The 25,103-nt window shown below is 36.7% G+C and overlaps 1 protein-coding gene across 7 annotated transcripts in view; it reads right to left on the reverse strand.

Annotated features, from left to right (window-relative positions):
* LOC102219363 (discs large homolog 1-like protein) overlaps nucleotides 1–25,103 on the reverse strand; it is a 132,398-nt gene that overhangs the window by 86,170 nt on the left and 21,125 nt on the right. For 2 of the 7 annotated variants that reach the window (XM_023339927.1, XM_023339926.1), the window contains exons 5-6: nucleotides 5,432–5,902; nucleotides 1,886–2,008 (exon numbers count right to left, since the gene is read on the reverse strand). The exons of 1 other annotated variant lie outside the window; for it this stretch is intronic. In XM_023339927.1, coding sequence (XP_023195695.1) covers nucleotides 1,886–2,008; nucleotides 5,432–5,902 — 594 coding nt within the window. Of the gene's footprint in view, nucleotides 1–1,885; nucleotides 2,009–5,431; nucleotides 5,903–10,982; nucleotides 11,031–15,800; nucleotides 16,402–25,103 lie in introns of those variants that run through there. 4 more of the 7 variants (XM_023339930.1, XM_023339931.1, XM_023339928.1 and 1 more) reach the window with 4 other exon arrangements.

The following is a 25,103-nucleotide window of genomic DNA, read 5'->3' on the forward strand; positions in this document are numbered from 1 at the left end:
TCATTTGTGTTCTCATATTGCCGCAGTATCAACACCTATAATACAGCCTATAATAACCAAAGGAGAACCAGACACTACCAATAATATCATTCACAGCCTGGAAATGGTGACATATGTTTAAAATAAACTGCAATTTCCCATCCTGCAATGCAATCATGTGTGCCCATTGTAATGTGCAGCGACACGTTACGCCCTCATTCCGACACTTCACTGCAAGATTTATACCAGCTTTCAGGAGCAGAAATATGCGTGGATCGGCCTAAACATTGGAGACGAGGGCTATTTAAAACAATTTATAAAAACTGCCAGGGGGATATTTAAAAGACTGGTTTTAAATAACCAATCTGTAGTGAAACTACTAATACAGTGTAGTTTTATACACTGCAAATATTAAAAATAATTAATAAAACAAGCAAGGGATTTCCTATTGCAGTAGGCATTTACTGTATCATTTAATGTCATTTATCACTTGTCATGAGAAATTACTTATATGAATTTTTATTAATGTTTTTCACAATAAATTCCAATTAATGAAGATTAAAGCCTGCCAAAACCGTCCATATAGTCTGAATTTATTATTCGCTATTAAATTCGTTTGGATTTGTGAATTAATTCAGACCCCATCTGTAGTTTGTCCTCTGCTTCCCCCTGCAGGTTACAAACTGTAACTGCAACTAAAGCGAGTAAAAGAAGTAAAATATGTTCTCGGTTCCAAAACTGATCTGGATTTACAGACTCAAACAAACAAAACACAACAAAAGAGACTAAACCAACTGTAATATTTTAAAGCATTTAGGTATGAAATGAGATGATTAACTAAATACATAAATGTCACATCAGTACTGCCATCGACAACATTCACATGCACTCTCTGTATTCAGTTACTGGATCCCTGAAATAGTGTTTTTAGAACAAATATATACATAACTGAATCATCCAGATCTTAAAATATACATGCAGAAATACAATATATTTTTAAGAGACACATGTACCACTTTTAAATGCCAACAGGGGTGAACATATCGCTTGAATATTTTTTGTCGTATTGTAAAAATAACATAAATATACGACGGAGTGTTGGGGCCACTGTTGATAGAAAAAAAATGGAGGAATAAATTTGTGCCAAACTTTTGAGTTCAACCGCAAAAATATTCTAGAAAAAACAAGGACAATTTTCTCAACAAAAAAAGAAAGATAAAAAAGAAAAATATGGACATTTCTGAGTTTCAAAAGTTGAAAATTTGTGAGAAAAAAACTCAGAAATCTTTAGATTAATGCCAGAAAACAAGAATGTTGCTGAGTTTGAAAAGTCAAAAACTTGCTAGAAAAATATCAGAAATTCTGAGATAAATCTCTGAAATTTTCTAGGACAAACATGGAAGTTTCTGAGTTTCAAAAGTTGAAAACTTTCGACTTTTGAAATTCAACATTTGCTCTCAGAAATTTTCCTCTTTTTTATTTTTGAGATTCATCTTAAACTCTTGTTTTTGTGCTGGCATTTTGCTCCTTTTAAAAAAATGTGTATATTCAATGACCCCAATATGCCATTGTATAAATGGCAATATTTTCTCTATATAATTAAGTTTTAAATTTTCAAGAGACTCCAGTGCACTTATGTCTCCTTCTTCTAAAATTATAAACATTCTGTAGTCATTTCCCCCTCATGTTTGATTCCTTCTGCTAATAAAAACACTGGGACTGTTGTAATTATTTCTGTGTGGTGTACAAAGTTTAACATTCAAACATCACCAACTCTAGCAAAGAAATAAACTAATAATAACATGGGTGCTGAAAATATAATTGCATGCTCATTACTGTGAACCAACCAGGCATGCATGACGTTTGAGGCCATGAATACATGCAATGGCCTCAAAGCAAAGATTACCTGATAGTAGGAGTGGCTTTGTGAATACAGAGAGGAGAAAGGCGGAGCTGGAACTTCATTCAGCCTCTCGCCTTCTGAGTGAGGCCACACCTCATCATCAAATGGTGCCTCGGGTGATTCTACCTACGGTGTACAGACACAGCCCAACAGTTTGTCGGAAGAAGCTCTCAAAGTTGGGGTATGTGACTCTAATCTTAAACATGTTTGTTAAAAAATTTGAAGAAATGAACCGCTGCTGACCAAAAGCAACCAATCAGAGCCAGGAGGAGGGTCTTAGCGCTGTCAATCATGGTTCTCCTGGTCATCAGAACCTGCTAGGAATGCTAAGGCTAGTTAGCATGGTCTCCAATGACGGGGATCAATGGTTTTCCTGTAACAGGAAGTTGTTTCTCTGCCATTAACTTATTTAGCAACACCTGCATGAGGTTGATGGACAACACTAGGACCCACTTCTCTGCTCTGATTGAAGAAATGCACCGCTCCTGACTAAAAACTACCAATCAGAGCCAAGAGTGGGGTATTAGAACTGCCAATCGTGCTAAGGCTAGTTAGCATAGCCAACAATGATGATACTGTTACTGTTTTCCTGTAACAGTAGGTTATTTCTCTGCTATTAGCATATTTAGCAGCATGTTCACAAGGATGATTGACAGCGCTAAGACCCTCCTCCTGGCTCTGATTGAAGAAATGCACCGCTCCCAACCAAAAACAACCAATCACAGCCAGGAAGAGGGTCTTAGTGCTGTCAAACATGGTTCTCCCCATCATGGAGGGACCCTGGGGACACATAGCTTTAGCTATGAATGCTAAAGCTTGTTAGCATGGCCACCAATGACGGCGGATAAAAGGTATTCCTGTAACGTTGTTTTTCTGCCATTAAAAAATTAATTAGCATGTTCACGAGGTTGATTGACAGCGCTAAGACCCTCCTCTTGGCTGTAATTGGTTGTTTTGGTCAGGAGCGGAGAAAGAGTAGCTCAGGGAAGAGGTGGAGGAAATTTAATTTTTTAACTGATTTTCCGTCTCATTTTGTGACGACAGTGGCAGTTTTAACATATATGTAAAGATATTTACATTTTAATAAAACTTATATACTGCAGCTTTAACAACTGAGCTGCACTTACATTTAGGACAATTATATTATCACTAAACAAATTAAAGATGATAATGTTGATGCTCTCGACCAAAAACATATTAAAGTACAAAATAAATTGGGATCCTGTGGGATTTCTGTTAATGGTGTGAAAATGAATCAACTACATCTGACTGTACATTCAGCTGTATTTCAGTTTAATAATAATAATAATAATAATAATTAACTGAAACATTCTGGAAAATAAAGTTATGCTTTGGGATGTTAAGAGAAAACTGACAAAAGTAGATTTTGAAAAGTTGCTGTGCTCGAGATGAAGCGGAAAACTGTTTTCTGTTCTCACAAATAAAAAATGTAACATGGTTAGAAGTTATGGATGTCAATTTGATAAAAATACAAAACTCTGTACAGGTATTTGGGGTTTGTGTGAATGAGAGATTTTATCTGCAGAGCAATACATCAAGTTTTAGATTTCTGCCATGAAATGAGCATTGGAGTCACCCAAACTGGTAAAATAAACCTAATTCAAATTCAGGAGGTTGTATTTGTTTGTTTTTTTATCATTAATCAACTAAACTTCCCAGATTTTTCACATGGCCCTACTTGCAGTTTTTGGAAACGGGGTTATGCGGAGCGTGACTATGTGAGTGAATAAATGGGAGTAGAGACAGAGAAAGGAACATTTACATGGCGAGGACAAGATGGCTGGTCCATCTGTCATACAAAAAGAAGCCAGATCCAGCACCTGTGGTCACACATTCAAATAAACACACACCATCTGGGAAGAAGTTCTCAAAATAAACCCAAAATCCCAGCAGCAAACACACACGCTGACTGCAGACGGAGGAGCTCTCCTCGCAGATTTTATCCAGACAGACAGCTGATAAATCTGCAGAAAACATTGTTGATAATAGAGATAATGTTGTTGTGATGTCATAAAGATCCAGGTATCCTAAATGTACACAAAGTAAATAACTTTAATTTTTTAAATTTAAAAATAAAACATATTTGTTGTGACTTTGGAGTGAGTGGTGTCTAGTCACAAGGTGGAGCTGCACAACAACTTTTCCTGCAACAACGAATCTCTTCGGCTTTGGCTAAAGGTTTCCACCTGGTTAACCTTTGAACTGCTGGTTCTGAGATTTTATTAGTGCAAAGACGAAACTCAAAGCACACTCAGCTCTGTTATGTGCCTAAACAAATACAGACGCGTTTCAACCAAACATAGAGACAAATTTTATCAAATTAAACCCACCACACATGCCAGAACATTAAAAAAGAAGAGGGAGAACATTATGATCTGATGAAAATGAAACCAAAGACAAAGAAATTAAACATGTTAGTCGTACCACCTCGACAGGAAGTCATTATGTTAATGTTAATTTAACTTTACCAGTTGTTAAAAAAAACAAATACTGTAGCAGCGGTGTAGAAATAAAATCTAAATAAATGCAAGTCAGAGAGAAAAATAGATGCAATGTTAATTCTGATGCAGATGTGTTAAAATCTACCAAAATAAGGAGGATTTCAGAAGCCAAAGACAATGAAACAAAGGATTTTATAACTGAAAAGTGGGGCAGGAGCCTCAGCACAGATGTGCAGAAGTATTCTCCTGATAGAAAGACAAAGTTTGTGGCTGAAGGTGAATTCAGACAACCTGGGCTCCAGACTTTGTTCACTATGTTTGACGTAATTTGAAAGACACGTCTTTAAAGATGCAGTGTGCAACTTTTATAAAAAATATTGTTTTGTCTTTTTAAACCAGACTATCAGGTTTCATAATGGTAGTCCACTAGACTTGGTTCAATTGGGGACCAAAATTGCAACATTTGTTACATTTTCAGCTGCTGTGGTTCAAATTCACACTCCACTGTCAGGTGAACTAAACTTATTGAAAAACCAATTTCCCTCCTCGCCTGTGGGGGCGCTGTACCAAGAACTACTGAAGGAAACGACACAATAACTTTTGAAACTTCCTTCTTCACAAAATGTAAACAAAAATGGAATGGCGTCAGATTTTAGTGGTTTCTCTTTTGATTTTAGCAAAAGACTACGAGCCATTTCTCCTTGCAGCGCTAGACTCTTGCCTTTGTTTTGGTAATATTTACCCAGAATGCCTTGTGCTGTAGTCCACTTCCTGCTTTTGGAGCAGTCTCTGTGCCAATTGGCGTTTACATATGCATTCGAACTGCACCAGAGTTCATGTCAACTAAACCAAAATCTAGGTTTTAGGCGGACCAGAGTTCAATTACGCATTCACACATCCGCAAACTAACTGGACTTTCTAAACAAACAGACTAGCGTTTGGTTAAAGCGGACCAAACAGAGTTGGTGTGATTGCAGTTTTAATGTCCACAGTGAGCAGCAAATGAAAAAATAACATTCAAGTGACTAATCTTTGACACCGACTGAACATAACTACTATAGTCGCACAGGGTGCCACATCGAGTTACCTGAGTAGGTGCGATGTGTGTATGAGTGACGTATCCGTGGACATGTTGGATATGGGAAAGCTGCCGCTCCGCCACCTGCACCAGCTCCGCCCCACGCAGGTCACCGTGGTGAACGAGGGAGCCGTCCCTCCCCAGGGATCGGTCCCGTTCTCGCTCCATGCTCCCGATGCCGCCTCCACCTCGCCTCCAAGTCCCTCTGTCCCTGCCTAGCGTCCCTCCCTGCCTCCCGAGTGTCCCTCCACTTCTTCCTAGAGTCCCTCCATCCCTCCCCAGTGTCCCTCCATCCCTCCTCAGGGTCCCTCCATCTCTCCCCAGGGTCCCTCCATCCCTCCCCAGGGTCCCTCCATCCCGCCCCAGGGTCTCTCCATCCGTTATCTCTCCAGCTATTCCCATTGGATGCTGATGGCAGGTGTGATGGTGGAGTCTTGGGGCACCTGTTGAAGCCCCTTCCTCTTCTTGATATCGATACTTCTACAGCGATGGAGGGGTTAAAAAGTGGGAAAGTAAAAGGAAAATGCAGGAAAGGAAAAGGCAAAACATGGTTCAGGGAATGAAACACAAAGGAAGGAAAAGACAGAAAAATAGATGTTAATAATTAGAAGTAAATCATTTAGATTCAAGATTTAGAAGAGTAAAAAAAGAATAGAGTGTCACCCTTAAAGGGGCAGTACAATGTATTTTCCAGACATATATTTCCATTTTATACCACAATCAAGTAACTACTTTACTTTCAGTTGTTGTCTATATCAAATACGACTTCCTAATTTAGCTCCTTGAAATTGGGTCTCTGTCTCTTTACAAACTCTGAGAAGTAGCTCCTATAATGAGCTCAGCAGTTCCACCAGATGTTTGCTAATTGCTGCTGGCTAGTCTGAAGGAGCTGAGGAGGAGCTGCATCTCGAAGGCGGAGCTAGGTTCACCCAGGCGTTTTGCACCGCTCAGTGGTTGCCATGCAGATTAAAGGGGCAGCATTATGTGTTTTCCAGGCACATAGTGCTGTTTAATATCACAATCATGTAACTATTTTAACTTTAGTTTTTATAAAAATGTTATAAATATAAAATATGACTTGGTCTGAAGTAGCTGAGTGGGGGAAACTGCAGCTCAGAGGAGGAGCTGCGCCTCGAAGGCGGGGCTAGGGCCGTCCAGGCGTTTTACATAGCTGAATGGTTGCCATGGAGACTAAAGATTTCTCAAAAATGCACTAAAGAACCAAAGAAACACTCCAGGTATGTTTTTGTTGAGGCATTAACATCATAGCATGACAAAAATGGTTGATTTTACGTAGTACTGCTCCTTTAAAGAGACAAACAGAGCGTGAGTGTGTGCACACATGCATGTGTAATAAGATGTTAGATCGGACATTTTCTTAGTGTAAGCACATGGGCCAGTGCAGGTGTACACCCAGCATGACAGTAATTGTTTCCTGAGCTTCCCGTCCTGCACATGCATGACCGCTCCGACTGACACGCACGGCTGGAAGCAGAAGTTTTCAGGCAACACAAAAAAACAAATTAAATAAATAAAAAACTGAGCCAGGACGGTGAAGAGGGGACTAAAGCGCCTCAGGGAGTAACAGTTTCCTTCTCTCTTCCTCATAACTGTACATCATCATCATGCCTCTTTCAGTTGCAACAGAGAGCCACACCGACCGCTCTACTCTGTCCAATTCAGCTCTAACAAACACTCTGCAGCTCCTTTATGAAGTATTAGGCATTTTATCTTCCTATAAAGGACAAAATACAGAAAGAAAAAGGAAAGCTGATGGGGGAGGGATGTATGATGCCAGATGTGAATATAACATTCAGCTGGCTGAGCAGCAAGGAGGAAGACCCTCAGTACAAAAAATTACATCAGCGCAAAGTCCTTTACTCACTGAGCTAATTTAGTGAATCCATGGTTTTAATCTTTTATTTTATGTTTTGCTTTTGGACTTAAAACAATCTGAGAAAACAGGACGTGCTATGAAAAACAGATGGCTTTTTTAAGCTGCACGGCAAACAAAATGTGGCTCACATCAAGATAACAGAGTAATTCCAGCAAAAGCTGCACCTCCAATTAAAGACAATCTAGAAACAATCTCTTCCCTCCATTCGGTGAATGACAAGTTCATAAATTATATCCTGAAAGCGCAGCTTGATCCTCACCTGGGGTGAAGGTACAGTGAGAATTTGCTGTAAAAAGTGTGAAGCGCTCATTTAAAGGGATTTGTGGTTCTTATACAGAAAGACTGCTTAGCTGTTTAAAACTACAGAAATAATGCTTTGCATGGTAATGCTTGCCACTGAACATCCTTAAGACATTTTAGATTTACAAATATTAAAATGTCAACAACAAAATCCAAAGAAAAAGGGCACAGATGTTATCAGAAAAAAAACTACCAAACAATTTAGCAGTTTTTTCATTAAAGATAACCTATAATGCTTCCTTGTACAGGTTTGAATCGGTCTATAGCCTATACAAAACATTTTTATTTAATGTTTTACACAAAATCATCCTTAGATGAGATTTCAGTGTGATCAGTTATTTGTTTAAGGGCCTCCTGTCACTCTCAATGCCCCTAGCTCAACGTTTACACTCGCCCGTGAAAATGTCTGCAAACAGATGCGCAATTACAAAACCGTACGTCTTTGAAAAGCAGAAGTGGAGCCTCCTGCACAACAACAAGAAAGCAGCAAGTGGTTTCTGGATAGTAAGTCAACGACAAAAGACTTTTCCAGCAGCCATTGTACAGCGCATATAGCGGTAAAACCAGCTGACTGAAGCTCAGCTTGGGTTGCTAGGTAACGAGCAGAACTGTGCTGTGGTTGCTAGGTAACGGGGCAGTGCCTGCTGATTTTTACAAAAGCTAATTTTCTAAACACCAAAAATCATTAACTTTCTGCCAAAAAACTCTTTGTTGATTTTTTTAAGCACTTGGGTTGTTTTTAGAAGCAGTAGAAAACCAAACGGAAGTACAAAAATGTGATAACTGTGAATTTTGCATAATACATCCGCTTAAAATCTGTTTCATTTTGTCACACTTGTATTTCAGATTAATTTATCCCATTCATATTTTAGGGCTCTCATTACCACATCTCTAAATGCTCACATAGGGATTTTCAGTGACACCAGCGAAGTCGTACTACTCTGCGAAGAATACTGTTTAACAATTTAAAACCGTTTCAAGGTACATTTCTCTCTGGGGCGTTCAAAGACATTCTGCTTCATGGTTTCCACTCATCCAACCACCATGCATTCATAATTCCTGTAACGCAGAGCTGGGGTTGCGCTCATGTATGCCCTTGGTGAATTTGCAAGGACATTTGATAATTTTTTGATGGCCTTGATAATTCGTACAAAGAGGGCAAGTCAAGGTTACTTTATTTAGATTAAACTATTCGTGCACAAAGAAACAAAAAGACCTTTATAAAAGATCAAAAGGCAAACATTATAAGGAAAACGTCATAATTGAAATCTATAAAAATATTCGCATGCAGAAATAATCTTATATTGACATAATGTTTGTGTTGTAGTGCCCTTTGTTTTGTATTTGCTGTTTGTATGTATTGACAAAATGCATGTAATTAAGTTATTTTGACCTTGTTTTTATAACCTTTGTTTGTTTTTAGCAAGACAAATTACTTATTGTCCAGGGACAAGAGATGAAAAAAGCATTTTGGTTAATACTGGGGTATTTTAAGTACTCTATGTTGTTCCTGCCAAATGAATTTAAAAAATTCAAAATAGACCAATAGGAGAATTTTAAAGCCTATTTTTAACAAACAATGATTTTAAACTAACTTACAAATGTCTTGTATAAGAAAGTTGCTAGTTTCCTAGATTGCTAGGAAGGCTAGTTTACTAGCAAACCTTCCTATAGTTTGCTAGGAAAGTTTGCTTGCTAGTTAGCAAACCAGCTTTCCTCGTAAGCCTCCATGTAATCATTCTTGAGAATAGTGAATATAAACAGACCTAAAAAATAAGGTATTTTTATGTTTAATCCAGGTGATTTACGAGATATCATAAAGTCAGAGACCAGAAGTTTCTGAGCCAACTTTGTTCCGGGTGTAACTGCGTCATGGCGAGTTCAGGGTACAGTAAGCGAGGATAAATTAAGACTCCTATCAGACAAACAGAGCCTGTAGCTAAGATAAGAGACAGATTCACCTCCCCTGCAGAGAGCCAGACAGTCACACAGACAGTATTGATACTATGACCTTTTGACCTCTCTGTAGGTAGCCAACAGACAGCAAGAACACACAATACTGTGTGTGGATATGCATTTATTTATATTAAAAATGTTATTATAAATATATCATAATATATTTGATGATAAAACATATCAAATAATAATGGTGGAATAAGATTAATCAAATAATTGCATAATAAATTAAAATGAGGTTGATCAAATGCATTTTATTTATGGTTTCGGTTGTGTGTGGATTTTTAGTTTTTGATTATTATTTTTGGTTGTTTTTTTACATTGTCACTCTACAGTTCCCGTGTAGAGTGACAATGTAAAAACCTAAACTTTATTACTCTTTGAGAAAGCTAACTTGCATTATTATGGCATTATACATATATTACCAAAAATTGTCTCAAGACAATATTTTAATAACTACTGGGACAATTTATCGTCCAAAATACTTCTTTTTTTTGCGACAGGCCTATTTGCAACTCTTCTTTTTTATAATTATTTATTTCTTTACTTCATGTTGACATGAGCAAAAGTTTTGAGTGAAATGGAGTAGTTTGAAGAAAAAAAACTCTCACAAGTTAGTTCATTATACCAATTAAGCATCAATCAGTCATCCAACTTTAAACACAAACAGGAAACGTAAAACAAACATGTTTTAACCAAAAATTCACCAGACACAGACACACCTGCAGTTTTTGTTAAAATTTCAAAGGTATTTTATCGGAAGAAACGGATTTGGAAACATTTTCTTTTGCGAGACTTTGTTATTTTTCACTCCTTATGTGAATTATTGTCATTTTTGTCCTTAAAATACCAAAATTTCCACTTAACTTTACATGTTGATCTGTCTGATTATGTAATTTTTAAGTATGAAGTGACTGAAAATGTGATACTATACACAGTAATTGAGAAGACATTTTTTCACTGTTGAGTTATTACTTGGATGGCTACTTTTTACTTTTAGTAAAAATATGTTGAAGTATTCTGACTTGAGTACAATTTTTGGGTACTCTGCCACCTCTGCTATTTCTAAGATAATATAATGTGAATGTTATAAAATCGAATAGAGATTTTTTTTCTAATAATAATACAAATATGATAATAATTGAGACAAATGGAAGAAAATAAGCGAAATTATCCAAAACCATGTGATCATAGCGCTGACTATGCTCTTGGTCAGAACAAGGTCTATTTTTGAAACTGTGTTTTGTTTTTTTAGGCAGGCAGTTGGCGGCTGCTTTACACCGGGGAGCGCATAACACTACAACATCCACTTCCTATGAATTCAAACAGACATGCCCCAAACCCACTTCCACTGCTCCACACTTTAACCTCATTTAGGCCAGCATCGACAAAACGAGCCGATCTTACCCTTCTCATGACATTCAGCCCGGTTTATTTTCTCTCCGCCTCTCGCCATGATGTTTTGTTGTTGGCTGTCATGTCGGTAATTAGTCAAAAGCGCCTGGAAAAATAATGTGGCGGGAAGCGTTTGATCGGCGGGGCGCTAGGACCATGAGGAAACCCTGGCTCGAATGTTGTCACAACGCTGCACGCGCTTGCCCTCTGCACTTAGCCACACAAACACGCGCGCGGACTTGGCGTAATTTCAATAATTTTTATTTAGACGGTAAAACTCCTCTAAAATGAATGAATATATAAATAAAAGAGACAATTAAGATGGTTTTTATTTCTATTTGTGTGTTGGCTACCAAATATGAGCCTTCTTAATCAGAACTAAGCCTGCAGATTGCCCGCTGACCACAACCACACGCACACACACACACACACACACACACACACACACATTGGCTCTAACATACATACATTTAGAGACGCAGGAAGATGTGAAGTGTGTGTACGCGCTCGCTGTCATGTGTTAGTGTGTCAGCCAGTCCTGCATACCCAGAGAAACGTGACTAGATTGGGAGCAGATTCAGCATCCTGGTACATGTGTGTGTGTGTGTGTGTGTGTGTGTGTGTGTGTGTGTGTGTGTGTGTGTGTGTGTGTGTGTGTGTGTGTGTGTGTGTGTGACAGAGTAAAGCCAGGCGTTAGTCACGCTTGGTGAGATATGAAAGAGCAGGGGATCCTCTGCCGTAAGGAACTTCTCTCTCTCTCACACACACACACACACACCCCACACACACACACGTCTGCATCTTTCTCTCTTTCCCTGCATCATTCCATTCTTTCCATCCCTCACATCACTATCTTTAATACGTTGTAGGTCTGCATGCAGCAAAAAAGCACCTATTGGTGGTAGATAGCAGCTAACATCTTTTAATAGTGTCAGAAATATGATTACGTTTCCACATGTATCTGTTAAGGAATTTTAAAAGCTTTTTCTTAAAATTGTGGCTCTGCTATGACATGACAAATGTTACAACTGAGATAAAATCTGTTGTTTATATTTAATAAAATGATTATTTTCCCACAGAAGATTCAGGTTTTTGACAAATTTAAGAAGGAATCAAAGAAAATCTGGATTTAAAGGAAGATTTTTCCTGCTTGACTTCAAGAGGGTAGCAGTTCGTGAAGCGTCTTGCGGACAAACACGCAGACCTTTACAGAAATAGAAGAACAGATTCATCTATTTTGAATGTGTTCAAATGTCTGACCTAGTTAAGGTGGGCTTGATTTATCTTCTGAGGCACTTAAACACACTCAGAAATGGACACATCGCAGGCGAGGTAAAAATAAAAACAGCTCATTCTCATGCATTTAAAAGTCATTTGCAACATGTTTTATGTTTGATTGTTTATCGCCCGCCTCAGTGCGATCTTAGTCTCATTAAAATTGATTCATATTATCTTTTCCATACGGGAGACTAGAGATAAACAATCTGCAGATTTAGCAGAGAACAAAGTTGTACCTAAATTAAGCATGCAAACTCGCAAAAATATCAAATTATGTGGCAAGTGTATCCCAGCTGAAAATGCTGTTTGATAAAAACACACAAACATGCCTAGATTACAATCTGAGGGCTAAATTAGTATTTAGCTGTGCAATCTAGTGTTCGATTATCTATCTAAGTCTTATATAGTATTATCTCCCACATCTCTTTAGTCCTGTGATGTCTTTTTTGTGAAAAACAACAACAAAAAACCTATACGTAAATATCATTTGTTACGTTGCTATGGCAATGGCGCTGGGGCTCAAAAACTGGTAACGATATTGACCAACAATATACCTCTTTCCCCATTGTTTTTTTTTTTTATTTAAATAATTGATCATTTCAAAAAAGAAGAGGATTTATCTGGTTGAACATAGAAACTAAATCTGCTTTTGATTTACCTATCTTGTCTTAAAGCTGCAGCACATAATATTTATAAAAATATTTTTTCATATATTTGTTGAAACTGTCACTATGTCATGACAGTATAGTATGAGACAGATAATCTGTGGGGGGAAAAAACAAGCTCCTCCGCCTTTTCCCAGCACTACCTCTAAACAACCAATCAGAGCCAGTAGGCGGGTCTTAGCGCTGTCAATCACTCTCCATGTGGCATTGCACATCTCCATAGTTAGCATGGCCACCAATGGAGGATAAACGGTGTCCCAGAACAGTAAGTTGTTTCTCTGCCATTAGCACATTTATCAGCAAGTACAATAGGATGATTGACAGCGCTAAGTCCCTCCTCCTGGCTCTGATTGGTTGATTTTGGTTGGGTCTTTTCATATATTATGTCTCATAAACTGTCAGGACATGGTGACAGTTTGAGCAAATGTGTGAAAAAATAATAATTATACTTCAGCTTTTGTGTTTATTTTTAAAAACTTTAACATTTTAATTAGCAAAGCAGCCTTTTCAACACTTAGCATCTGATCAACAAACCAATAAAAACGTAACATAATTCCAAACAAAATCATTGCAGACTTCATAATCCCAATTTATCCTCGTCTCTCTACATCCTGCCTAGCTTTACTTGTAGAGGACAAAACTACGGCTCTTTCAGCTGACAGCGCTTCTGTTGACTCGTTCTTCCCTCTCTGGCTGCAGTGTAGCTGTTATCTCTCAGCCAGCCTCTATCTAACAGGCTGTCACGCTGAGATGATCTAATAGGACAGAAGTAGAGTCCATACATATCATTATAGCCTCAGTGCTGCACTGTAGCCATGAATGTATGCACTCATTTACAAGCAGAGTCCTGCGGTTTTATCATAACAGAATATTGCCCACTTACTTGTGGGAACTAAATATTCTCCTTGCAGCCCAAAGCGCTCAATACTCAAAGAGCAGGGAGAGGAAATGAACTGTTTGTGTCTCCCACACTTTAGCTCAACCAGGTGTGGATTTCTTGGTGCCCTTTATGAATGTACTATTTAAAAATGCACCAACACGTCAAAGAAATCGCTGCTTAAACTGTTTGGATGGAAGTTTAATATTTGATGCGTAGTTTTTCCGCTCACTCGTTTCAGAGAACTGACGATTTAGGTTGTACTGATTCGCTAACGTTACATAATCAGCATGCGTGTAAAAAATTCAATAGAATAAGAAGTTTAACAGTTTCTTAATGAAAAGTCGATTCAGAATGGGAAACTTGTGCTTTGGAAGTATTCAACAGAGCATGCAAATGTTTCCAAACTACCTTAAAATATTTATTAATTTCAAAGATGTAGTGTATAACTTTTATTAAAAATTTAACTATGTTGTGAGAGATAATCTGTGAAAAATTTGGGCTTCACCTCAAAAGAAATTCACCAATCCTGGTTAAAAACAACCAATCAGAGCCAGGAAGAGGGTCTTAGCGCTGTCAATCAACCTCCTGTACGTTGCTCAATGTGCTAAAGGCGGGAAAACAACAGGAAGCAGTCATCTGACGCCATGCTAACTAGCATTAGCATTTGTCGCAGTCTAAGTTGTGGTGAACCAGCTGCAGCTAAGCAGAGTGTAAGCAGGACGGGATGAGCATGAGAATGATTGACAACGCTAAGTCCCTCCTCCTTGCTCTGACTGGTTGTTTCTGACTGAATGATGTATTTCTGCAGTTAGCTTCACAGATTATTTCACAGATTATCTGTCTTACATAATACCATCATAAGATAAGTATAAAAGTTGTATAATGCAGCTTTAATTTAATACATATGATGTCTTTTTTATTTTTTAGGAAACATTACAGGTCTACTTGCTTTGGAGTCAACACCAAATTTATACAAAGTATATATACAAAGTATACAAAACAAGCATTATTTTATAAAGTATTTTTTGTGTTTTTCTTTGTTTAGACTTTACCGTCTTCATAGTAACATCTGGCTCTAACAAGATGCCATAAGTAAGGAGTCTAATGGAGTTATTTTTAATTACACTTAAGTTGTGACTCCTGCAAATCTTCTCAACCTTTTGTCAGAATTGAATCAGAAACAGTTTGATAACATCACCACAATCCTAAACAACACAATAATTTCTCCCCAACATCCATAGAATCATACTGGTTGCAAACAGGAAGTTTAAATAGCTTGCGACTTTTTGACCTGCGATCTTACAGTGTTCAGTGAGAAGTTGCATTACTTTCATTTAACCAGAGGTGGGTAGAGTACCTCAAAATTGTACTCAAGTGAAAGTAGCACATTACACATAAGTAACTTATTTTTATTCAAGTAAAAAGTCAAAGAAATTACTCAAGTAGCAGTAATAAGTATTTGGTAAAAAGTCTTCTTCAGTACCGAGTAGCTGATCAAATGATCAATCATTTAACATTTAAAAATTACATAATCAGACGGACCAAAATGTAAAGTTAAGTGAAAATTTTGGTATTTTAAGGACAAAAATTACAATAATTCATATAAGTAACAAAAAATAACAAAACCAGAAAAAATACGTTTTTTCTAAATCAGTTTCTTTCAATAAGAAATTTTAACAAAAACTGCAGGTGTGTGTCTGTGTCTGGTGAATTTTTGGTTTAAACATGTTCACTCCTAAAAGTTTGTTTTTCACAAAAGTAACTGAAGTAAATGTAATTGAGTAAACATATCTAGTTACTAGTCAACTCTGACTTTAACTATACGAAAGAGACTTTCTTTTTGAAACAAAATTCAACAGAATCCTGTCAAATATCAAACTAACTAAACCTGCTTTTATTTTCCTCATTTTGCCATCTCAACCAAACTTTTCTCACATTCTGCTGCATTAAACAAACTCTCAGACCAAATCCTCCTCCACTCATGACAAACTCCCCAACTCCACTTACCTTGCATCCAAACATCAGAGATATGGTGTTGTTGGTGCATGCTACTTTGCAGTGGCACAACATGTGGCTAACGTTAGCTAGCTGGTCCCACGCTGGGGGGGCATCCTAGCCTTCATGCACACTTTTCCTCACTCACACACCTCCACGCGCTTGCTCACGCTTACACACACACACACACACACACACATGCACATGCATGTGTTGTATCAACCGCGCTCCATCCTGTCCCGCCGTCCCCTGCTCTTCTACCAGCGCCCCCCTTTGCCAAATCCCACCGCCACCCTCAGCTGTGGCAGGCCGGCGTCCTCTCCCTCACACTCTTCATTGCTCTCATCAGCATCATCTTCATCAGTGGGATCCTCATAGCTGGTCAGGACGCAAGGAGCAACATGGTCCCTGTCTGCCTGGGCTTCAGCATGTGTAGATGTGTGTGTCGAAGTGGGTTAGCACGTGTGTTTTCAGTGGGAGTGTGTCGACCTGGCTGTATGTGTGTGCAGTAAAAAGATAAAATAAAATTTAAAAATGTGTGTCAGAATGTATGTCCCTTCCTCGGTAGCAGCGGCAGTCCCGGTTCTGTGTCTCCTCTGTTTCTGTCTGTATGACTGCTTCTCCCTCTCTTTCTCTCTTCCTCTCTTCCTCTCCCGGTTCGCTCCACTGACTCCCTTAGCCCGCCTCCCAACACAAAAATCAATGAGAAATAGAAACAAAGACACAGAAAGAGAAATTCACCCTTTGCAACTACGTCACTTAACCATTAGAGGCGCCGTGACGGACATCGGAAATGAGGGACGGGAGTATTGAACAGAGCAACTGAAATTGTTTTCCAAAGTTGTTTTGCCAGTTTATTCATGGCTTCTTTATGTTCGAGTCGAGCTAATTTGTCTGTGAACGTAACACACCTGGTTGGGTCTCATAGACGGCGGGATTTACAAAAGTTGGAAACAGCTAGCTTAGGAACCGACCCGTACTTCCTCCCTCCTGACGTGTTGATCAAATTGCCGACTTTCCCTGAATTCACAGCACATGATTTATATCACTATGTCATAAAAGGCGTTTCGCCTTTACACTGGAGCAGCATTAAAAATGTACAAAAGATGAAATGCTAACCAGTTTTTTATGCGGCATTGTCTCCATGATTACCAATGGTTAGACGCGAACCTTCGCCACAATGCGATATTTGATTTCTAATCATTCTTACTAATAAAGTGTATTAATGTTAATCTCCTTACCTTATAAAAAGTGTTAGCTGTAAATCCGCCATTACACCGAGGGCAGACAGTCATGATTAACGGCTGTTCTCCATCGCCGCCGCATCTTTCCTCATTAAAAGTTGTACAATAAAATGACAAGTTTGGTTTCTATCCTTGTCTGTTTGTGCAGCCGACCGCGTGACATTTTTAACATGAAATCAACTGAACAGATGCAATATCAGGTTACAGATGTCTGTTTTTAGGCTAGCTTTAAAGGAGAGAAACTGCTAATGTTGAACAAACATAATTTTGCAGTTGTGCTGTTTCCATTAAATACAATCATTTATTTGGCTCAATGTAGGTTTGTGTAGTAAAAACTTGATTCTGGGACATGATTTTCTTGAAATTGGGAGATTATAATAGGAGAAAATTTATGAAATTTACTTCAAATTATTATTATTTTTTTAACACTTAACACTACCACAGAAGCTAACATTCACAGTTTTCCCTCGCTGCTGTTGGGGGTACAACCAATCAGCACTAAGGAAAATAAATGGGGCTCCTTGATTGACTGCTTAGCAAACCGCAGCTAATATCGTGTTAATCACCATTGCATCTCAATATTTCAGCTTCCCAAGCTGCATTTTTAAAAATATTTTAGATTTACTTTAAGTAGTAAGACACAAACAGGCACTATTTCAGCAGTAATTTGCAGTTATGGTCCACAGAAAAATCTATGAATACCGAATCTATACCAATAAAATTGCCTCCCTCATTATCGTATGAACATCCATGGTTACTTTACTCTTAATGCCAACCTAAGCACCTTAGTGCTGTTATATCACAGCCGTGCGCACAGTGCACAATGTTTACTTTTCTTTATTTGGCATTTTTCTGTAAGCTGAAAACGAATGAGTGGAGTTTGGTCCATCCTAGTTCTAAGAGAGGTCATTTGGATCCCATCTGAGCTTTTTACCTGACGGGTTAAGCAGTTGGCCGACCATGATATCTGCCGCGCTCTTTGTGAGCGTCGCGCTAAGACTGCTGGTTAAACAGTTAAATCTAGTTAAAACCTTTGCCAAAAGAGAAGAAGTTAAGCAAATATTGTTGCTTACCTTCTCCTCTGGAAGTGCCACCTGAACCTGGGAGTCTCCAGGTGGAACTAGAACTTTTTCATCAATATTAAGGAATTGTATTTAAAACAAGCTGCTATATCTTGCTGAAAAGTTACTTGTAAGTTTGTCTTATTTCAAGTGAACTAAAATATTTGCACTAGAAACCAGACTGAAATTACTTAGTAAGATTTGATGATTTTGGAGTGTCTTTCCTTGAAATATTTTTATTTGCAGTATGAGGTTCAAATAGTGTAAAATGTTCAATCACCACTTTCACCTTGACTCTCTTTTTGTAAAAGGCAATTTGGAGCAAAACTGCAGCAAAAATAGAGTAAAAAGGAAAAACACAGTGCTGCCATTCTTCAGCTGGTTAAAAACACTCCACAGCTTGTTGTGATATTCTCAGAAAGAACCTGCAGCTGGAGCAAAGTTTTATTTAAGAAAACAAAAAATGATGCTGAACTGGAGAATTATGAAGCTCTAACTGGAGAATTAAAAGGTCTGAACTTTAGTTTTATGAAAGGAACCTTGTATTAAAATTTAATTCAGTAACTGTAAGAGCTCAACTGTCAGCTATGTACAGTGACATATTGAGGATGGGAACTTGCATGTACATTATTTAATTTCTGCAGTCTATTTTTAGAACATGTCCAGCAGAGTTTCATTAACAGCTAAGCAATTTCTTTTTTTTTCCTCGATGACCCTGCAGGTTTTTACTCAACGCCTCGGTGTTTGCACATCTGCTATGTCAGCTCATAAACCATATTAAACTAGTAAAATGTGCAAACTCTACAGTCTGTGTTATGTTCACCTCGTTATAGTTACTACAATAATAAATGTTTTAATGTATAATATTAAATGGAAAAGTTGTCTTCAGTAAATAAAACTTGCAAAAACATATTAAAGCTTCAGTACCAACTCAGTAAGAAACAGAGTTGCAGTTACTTAACTAGTTTTACTTGAGTAACTTTTTGGAAAAAATGTACTTTTACGAGTATTTTTACTACACTGCACTTTTTACATTTACTTGAGTAATTTTATTGTGAAGTATTTCTATCAATCAATCAATCAAATTTTATTTGTATAGCACATTTCAGCAGCAAGGCATTTCAAAGTTTCTACTCTGACTTGAGTAAAATTTCTATATTTTCAACTCACTGAATGAAAAACAAACATGTTTTTACCAAAAATTCACCTGATACAGACACAAACCTGCAGTTTCTGTTAAAGTTTCATAAGTTTTTTATTGAAAGAAACTGATTTGGAAACATTTTCTTTTGTCTGATTTAGTTTTGGGTTTTTTTGCTATTAATGTGAATTATTGTTGTTTTGGTCCTTAAAATGCAAAAATTTTCACTCAACTTTATATTTTGGTCCATCTGCTGATGTAATTTTTAAATAAAATTAAATAGATCGATAGTTTGACCAGTTACTCAGTACTTGAGTAGACTTTTTACACCAAATCCTTTTTTTTTCTTGAGTAATTGCTTTCATGGCTACTTTTTACTTTGACTTGAGTAAAAATATGTTGAAGATGTTCTACTCTTACTTGAGTACAATTTGTGTACTCACTTCTCGTAAAAACTATAGTACTTGATCAATATACGTACTTTTAAAAACTGTTTACTTATGTTTATCATAGTACAGTTAGTCAGTATGAATATGATTATATTTTTGTTATTTTTTTCTGCTTTATGATATTTTGTTGTATGATGTTTAAATGTTTTCTGAGCAGGTCATTATAGAAAAAATCTGGTTAAAGGATAATAAAAGAAACAAAGACGATTAATGCTTTTTTCATTATTTTTTTTTAAACATAAATCACTAGCTGTGTTTCCATTGAGAATGTAATTGCGCGTTTTGACATTTTGAAAATAAATTTGCTTAATAGAAACAGACCAGTTTTGAAAAAATAAAATAATTTTTGATTAACAATTTTTGGCTCTAGAATGAGGTGAGTTTTTGTTTTTTGTATCAAAATTGATTTATTTCACAAACCTTCAATGGAAACAGTTTTTTTTTCACAACTGTTTGCATTGTAACATCCGGCAGTAACAAATGCCGGATGTTACTTCTGTCAGAAACCACGAAGAAGAAGACCACAGGAAGTAGTTGGAGTTTATTTGCATGGCATGTTTTTCAATTACTTATCGCTGGACAAATTATTCTTGTGTGACTTTAATTGCTTCTCTTATTTAATGGAAACACCACAACAGCAAACATTACTTTTTTTGCGCACATTTGTAAAATGAAACGCAGCTTGTGATTTCCAATAAAAATATGTTGGTTACTTTCCCTGCAGAAACAGTTTCACAATGTTAGATATTTTTTAAAATAAATGTTTTAGGTTTAATTCACTGGCCCAGTAAAAATAATATGAACATCAACTTGCATGAAGAGTGTTTTCGAACTTCCAGCCCCAGAGGAATAATTTTGACTCTGCTTTAGCCTCTATAATCAGGCAATAATTTATAGTGGCTCGCCATCCTCTCAGCTGGAAACAAGTTTGACCCAGCAGGTCCTTGCCTTGAGTTTCTTTTCTTTTTTTTTATGTCTGCTGCCCTCATTTTTGCCAAGAATAATCATTAATCTAAACTGCTGAGGACTCAGCCATTTGGAGAACATAGTATTACTTTCTGGCCAGTCTTTTTATGCTCTAGTATTAAAACTAATAATGAACTATCAAGTTTAGAGACAGTTTAACTCATTGTGGGTCCAGACCAGCATCAGGGTGTAAAGATCCCATCACAATCTCCCTGCTGGAGGGCAAAAAGCTGCTAGCCAACAATAATTAGCACTGGTTTCAGCTGTCACGTTGTCAATATAACACAATAAATCTTAAATATATGCCAGATATGTTAATGAATAATGGATGCAGTGCTGACAACTACGTAACAAGGTAGGGAAAAAGTTTTAATTATGGAAAAAATAGCGAGAGAGAGGGAAGTAGTTCAGTCATGCTAGCTTGACTATGACAACCTTAACATGTAGATGTGCTGCAAATTTCTATGTGTTTTGGTTCTGTTAAAAAACAAAAAAAGAAGCGATCCAAAGACCAAATCTAGTAGAGCACACTGTAAAAACACATTACACACATTACATAAAGTGCTAAAACTGTGCTTTTATGAATTAACATGCCATGTTTCTACTATTTTTTAAGCGCGTGTAACTATTTTTGTAATAAACTGTTTTTTTATGATATGGACTCCAGAAAGAGTAGTCATTGTTACTGCAATGGTCAATGAGGATCCAAATAAATAAACAATAAATAAAAGTTTATATCTTTTGTAAGCAGCTGATTTAATCTAACAAATTACCTTCTGAATTTATATGGACATTATTAAGACAGCAAAAAAAAACAAACAAACAAAGAAGGCAATGAACAAATGGATCACTAGTAAATTAAATATAAGTAGCAATATTTTGGTAATTTCCTTTTAGTTAAATGAAACCAGATAGTTTAATGTTTTTGATTTCAGTGAGAAATGAGTTCAGAAAAAGACAAAAGAAAGAAGGGCAGTGGAAGTCAAACAACTCAAAGCTCAGATCAGGCTCTTGATACTGACGGCTGGGCCATCTGGGCTATAACACACACACACACACACACACACACACGCACACACACACACACACACACACACAGTGGTGTCTCTGTGGCTGCCTTTGGCTTCTCACCTTCAGTTGAAAACAAACAACTCAGCGTGACGGTAAATAAGACAGAAAGTGGAAGAATGCAGAGCAGCAAGAGAACAAAGCATCACTTGGGGTCACCGGAGAAAACAACAACAAAAAAAGAAAAACCGGAAAAAGATTCTGACAAAAAATCTACTTTATAAACTACAGCAGAGCTGGGCAGTAACTACATACATTTACTTGAGTAACTTTAAGAAAAAAACACCTCTAGGAATGTTTTTACTGGGTTGTGAAATTCACTTTTACTTGAATAATTTTATTATGAAGTATCTACTTGAGTAAATTTTCTGTATTTTCTACCCACTGAATGAAAAACAAACACCAACATTTCCACTTAACTTTATATTTTAGTCCATCTAATTATGTAATTTCTAAATATTTAATGATTGATAATTTGATCATTTTCTCAGTAACAGAGTTGGGTAATAACTAGTTACATTTACTTAAGTAATCTTTTTGAAAAAAATTTCTTTAAGGAGTATTTTTACTCTTTCCTGTCTGAGTAACATGGAAATTTAGGTATTTTTTGGATCAAAACAACAATAATTAAAAAATTTTCCAAATCAGTTTCTTTCAATAAAAACTTCTGAAACTTTTAACACAAACTGCAGGTGCGTGTCTGAGTCTGGTGAATGTTCGGTTAGAAAATCCAGAAACTTTACTCAAGAGTAGAAATACTTCACAATAAAATTACTCAAGTAGAAATAAAAATTACAACCTAGTAAAAATACTCCAAAATGTAGATTTAGTCTCAAAAACGTTACTCAATAAATGTAATTGAGTAAATGTAACAAGTTACTATCCAGCTCTGACTGAAAATACACAGTAAAAATTTGCACAGAAAAAGCCAAAAGCAGAAAAAAAACTAACTAATTTTTAAGACTGGATTTAATACCAACATTTACCCAGAAGTTGGAAGAAGAAAAAATGAAAACATGTAGGAGACAAACGAAAGAAACGTGTCAGGATGAGGCTGGAAGCTACCTAATGAGCCTAGCAGGCATGATGCACTACATGTAAACATTAGTAGGTCAGCCAGCACAGAAATAACTACACTGCTAGCATGTCAACCTCTTACGCTCTCTTCCAGCCAATCAAAGCATTCTCCATTCTTCATGTTGAGCAATTACTAACAACTGCAGGGGGCAACATTTAAAAAACGGCTGAATTTGTTTAACAAGCTGTGAATTCAGGTTAAGGATAAAAACTGAGTTTATATCCATCAGCGTCTCGGTTCTGCAACATCCCAGCACAAAAATCAACTGAGCAGAAGGGAAATATTAATGGGAGGTTATTTTTAGGACCTTTAGTAATTAGAAATACTAACAGACATTTCAGCTGCTGATGAAGCTGAATTGTAAATGTGGAGGTTTTGCATTAGGAGGCATTTTATAGCTCATGCAGTTGGGGTCATATGAAGTACATCCATTCATACAGTGCCACTATGTGGTAAAACATGAACACAGCAATATCTGAAATTATTCAACAATTTAATTACCTGAACCTCATTAAACTCAAATTAACTGTAAACTTTAAAGACTTCAAATAGTTTCAACAAATTGAACAAATAGTGTAAAAAAAAAATTAAATCACCTCCAAACTGATCCAAGTGAAACTAAATTTGTTAGCTTATCGTTAAGAAACACTAGAAAAGGTCCCATCCATCCTTCATTTACTTTATTTCATTTCTAAGAAGCTTTTTAAAATAAATCAACTCATGATTTTGCCAATTTATAACAAATCTTGACTGATTTTCAGCAAAGTACCTGATCAAAACGCTACAATAAGACTGAAACTTGGCACCAAAAGAGACGAGACAGTAAGAATTTAGATCGATAAGTTAAGATGCTTAATTCTTTAGAATGCTGCATTTATAGATCTAGATTTCTTTCTGGGATTCTGTCTGTTCCACACATTTACTTCCTGTAAATCACCCTGATTATGCAAAAAAAAAGTTTCACTTATTTTTTTACTTTTGCAAAATTACATTTCCAAACCATTTACTATAAATACTTATTAAAGTAATGGAAGAAATTAGGGGAAGCATTAAAAAAGTCTGATTTATCTTTCCAGAGGGCTTTCAAAACTAAGAAAACAAGCACAATAAAACCTGATGGAAGATTAGTATGCAGTCAAAAAATATTTAATAATCCAACGTAACACAACTTTTGTGCAGGTATTGCTTTAAATTAATATTTATTTTATGTTGGCAACAGAGCAGATTTTCGCTATGACATATGGAAGAATATTAGGGCAAAAACAAAGTCTGACTTTTTCCTCAGAATTCTGACTTTTGATCTCAGAAGGTTTAAGCGAAGAATCTGAGATCAAAGTGAGAAATCTGTAGAAACAAAAGTCAGGATTCTGAGAAAAAAAAGTCAGAATTTCGAGGGAAAAAAAGTCAAATTCTGAGTTTAAAGTCAAAATTCTAAAAAAAAAAACACACAAAAAAAACTGAATTCTGCAGAAAAAATTTTGATATTGTGATTTCCCCCCCCAGAGTTCCTAATCCTCTTCGATAAAGCTGACTAAGCTATCATTATTTTTTGCACTAACGTTGTATTTTGTAAAAATTAGATAAATCTGTAACTCTGTCTTATTTATTTATCATGTGAAGCCGATTTAGTGAAACCACACTGAAAAAAATGGCAATCCAAGATAAAAAATTATTTAATTAATTTCATTAACGAGTGATTATATTATGTTTATCCAACCAAATGTTAACAATGTTGAATGAAGTTTGACAAACTTCATTTCATTACATGTAACAAATTATCATAACTTTTTAAATTTGGAGCTCCATTTCCTTCTTTTTTTAGTGCGGAAGAAACTAAACGAAACAGATTTCGATTCAACACCTGCTGAGCGACAGCAATAACGTTAGCTTCTGGTGCACAATAATTAATCAGACAGACAGTGAAATATAGGAACTGATTATTTCAAGTTGAATGTGTTTGCCTGGGGGAGAATTCGACGTTGCACCAGGACAGAAAAACAGAAGATCTGAGAGAGCTGACTGTCCTGGAGCTGCAGAGTCGCCTGACTTCAGTCACATTAATTATTTACAAGAAAACTCTTTGGAACGCTGACACAAAATCATGCAAGGATTGGATCGGATGAGCGATCTGGTTTGGCAGAACATCATGGAGTCCAAGACTCAGCGGGATAAATAAATCAGTCCGACTCCTGTAACCGCTGTCTGACGTCTAAAACTGGAACTGGAAAATAATTGGCTTTCAGATGAATTGTTTGTATATTTTATATCTCCTCTTGTACTTGTAGTGAATGTCTGCATATAGCAAAGA

Source organism: Xiphophorus maculatus, chromosome 9 (genome assembly GCF_002775205.1).
Source record: "Xiphophorus maculatus strain JP 163 A chromosome 9, X_maculatus-5.0-male, whole genome shotgun sequence".
Classification (NCBI taxonomy): Eukaryota; Metazoa; Chordata; class Actinopteri; order Cyprinodontiformes; family Poeciliidae; genus Xiphophorus; species Xiphophorus maculatus.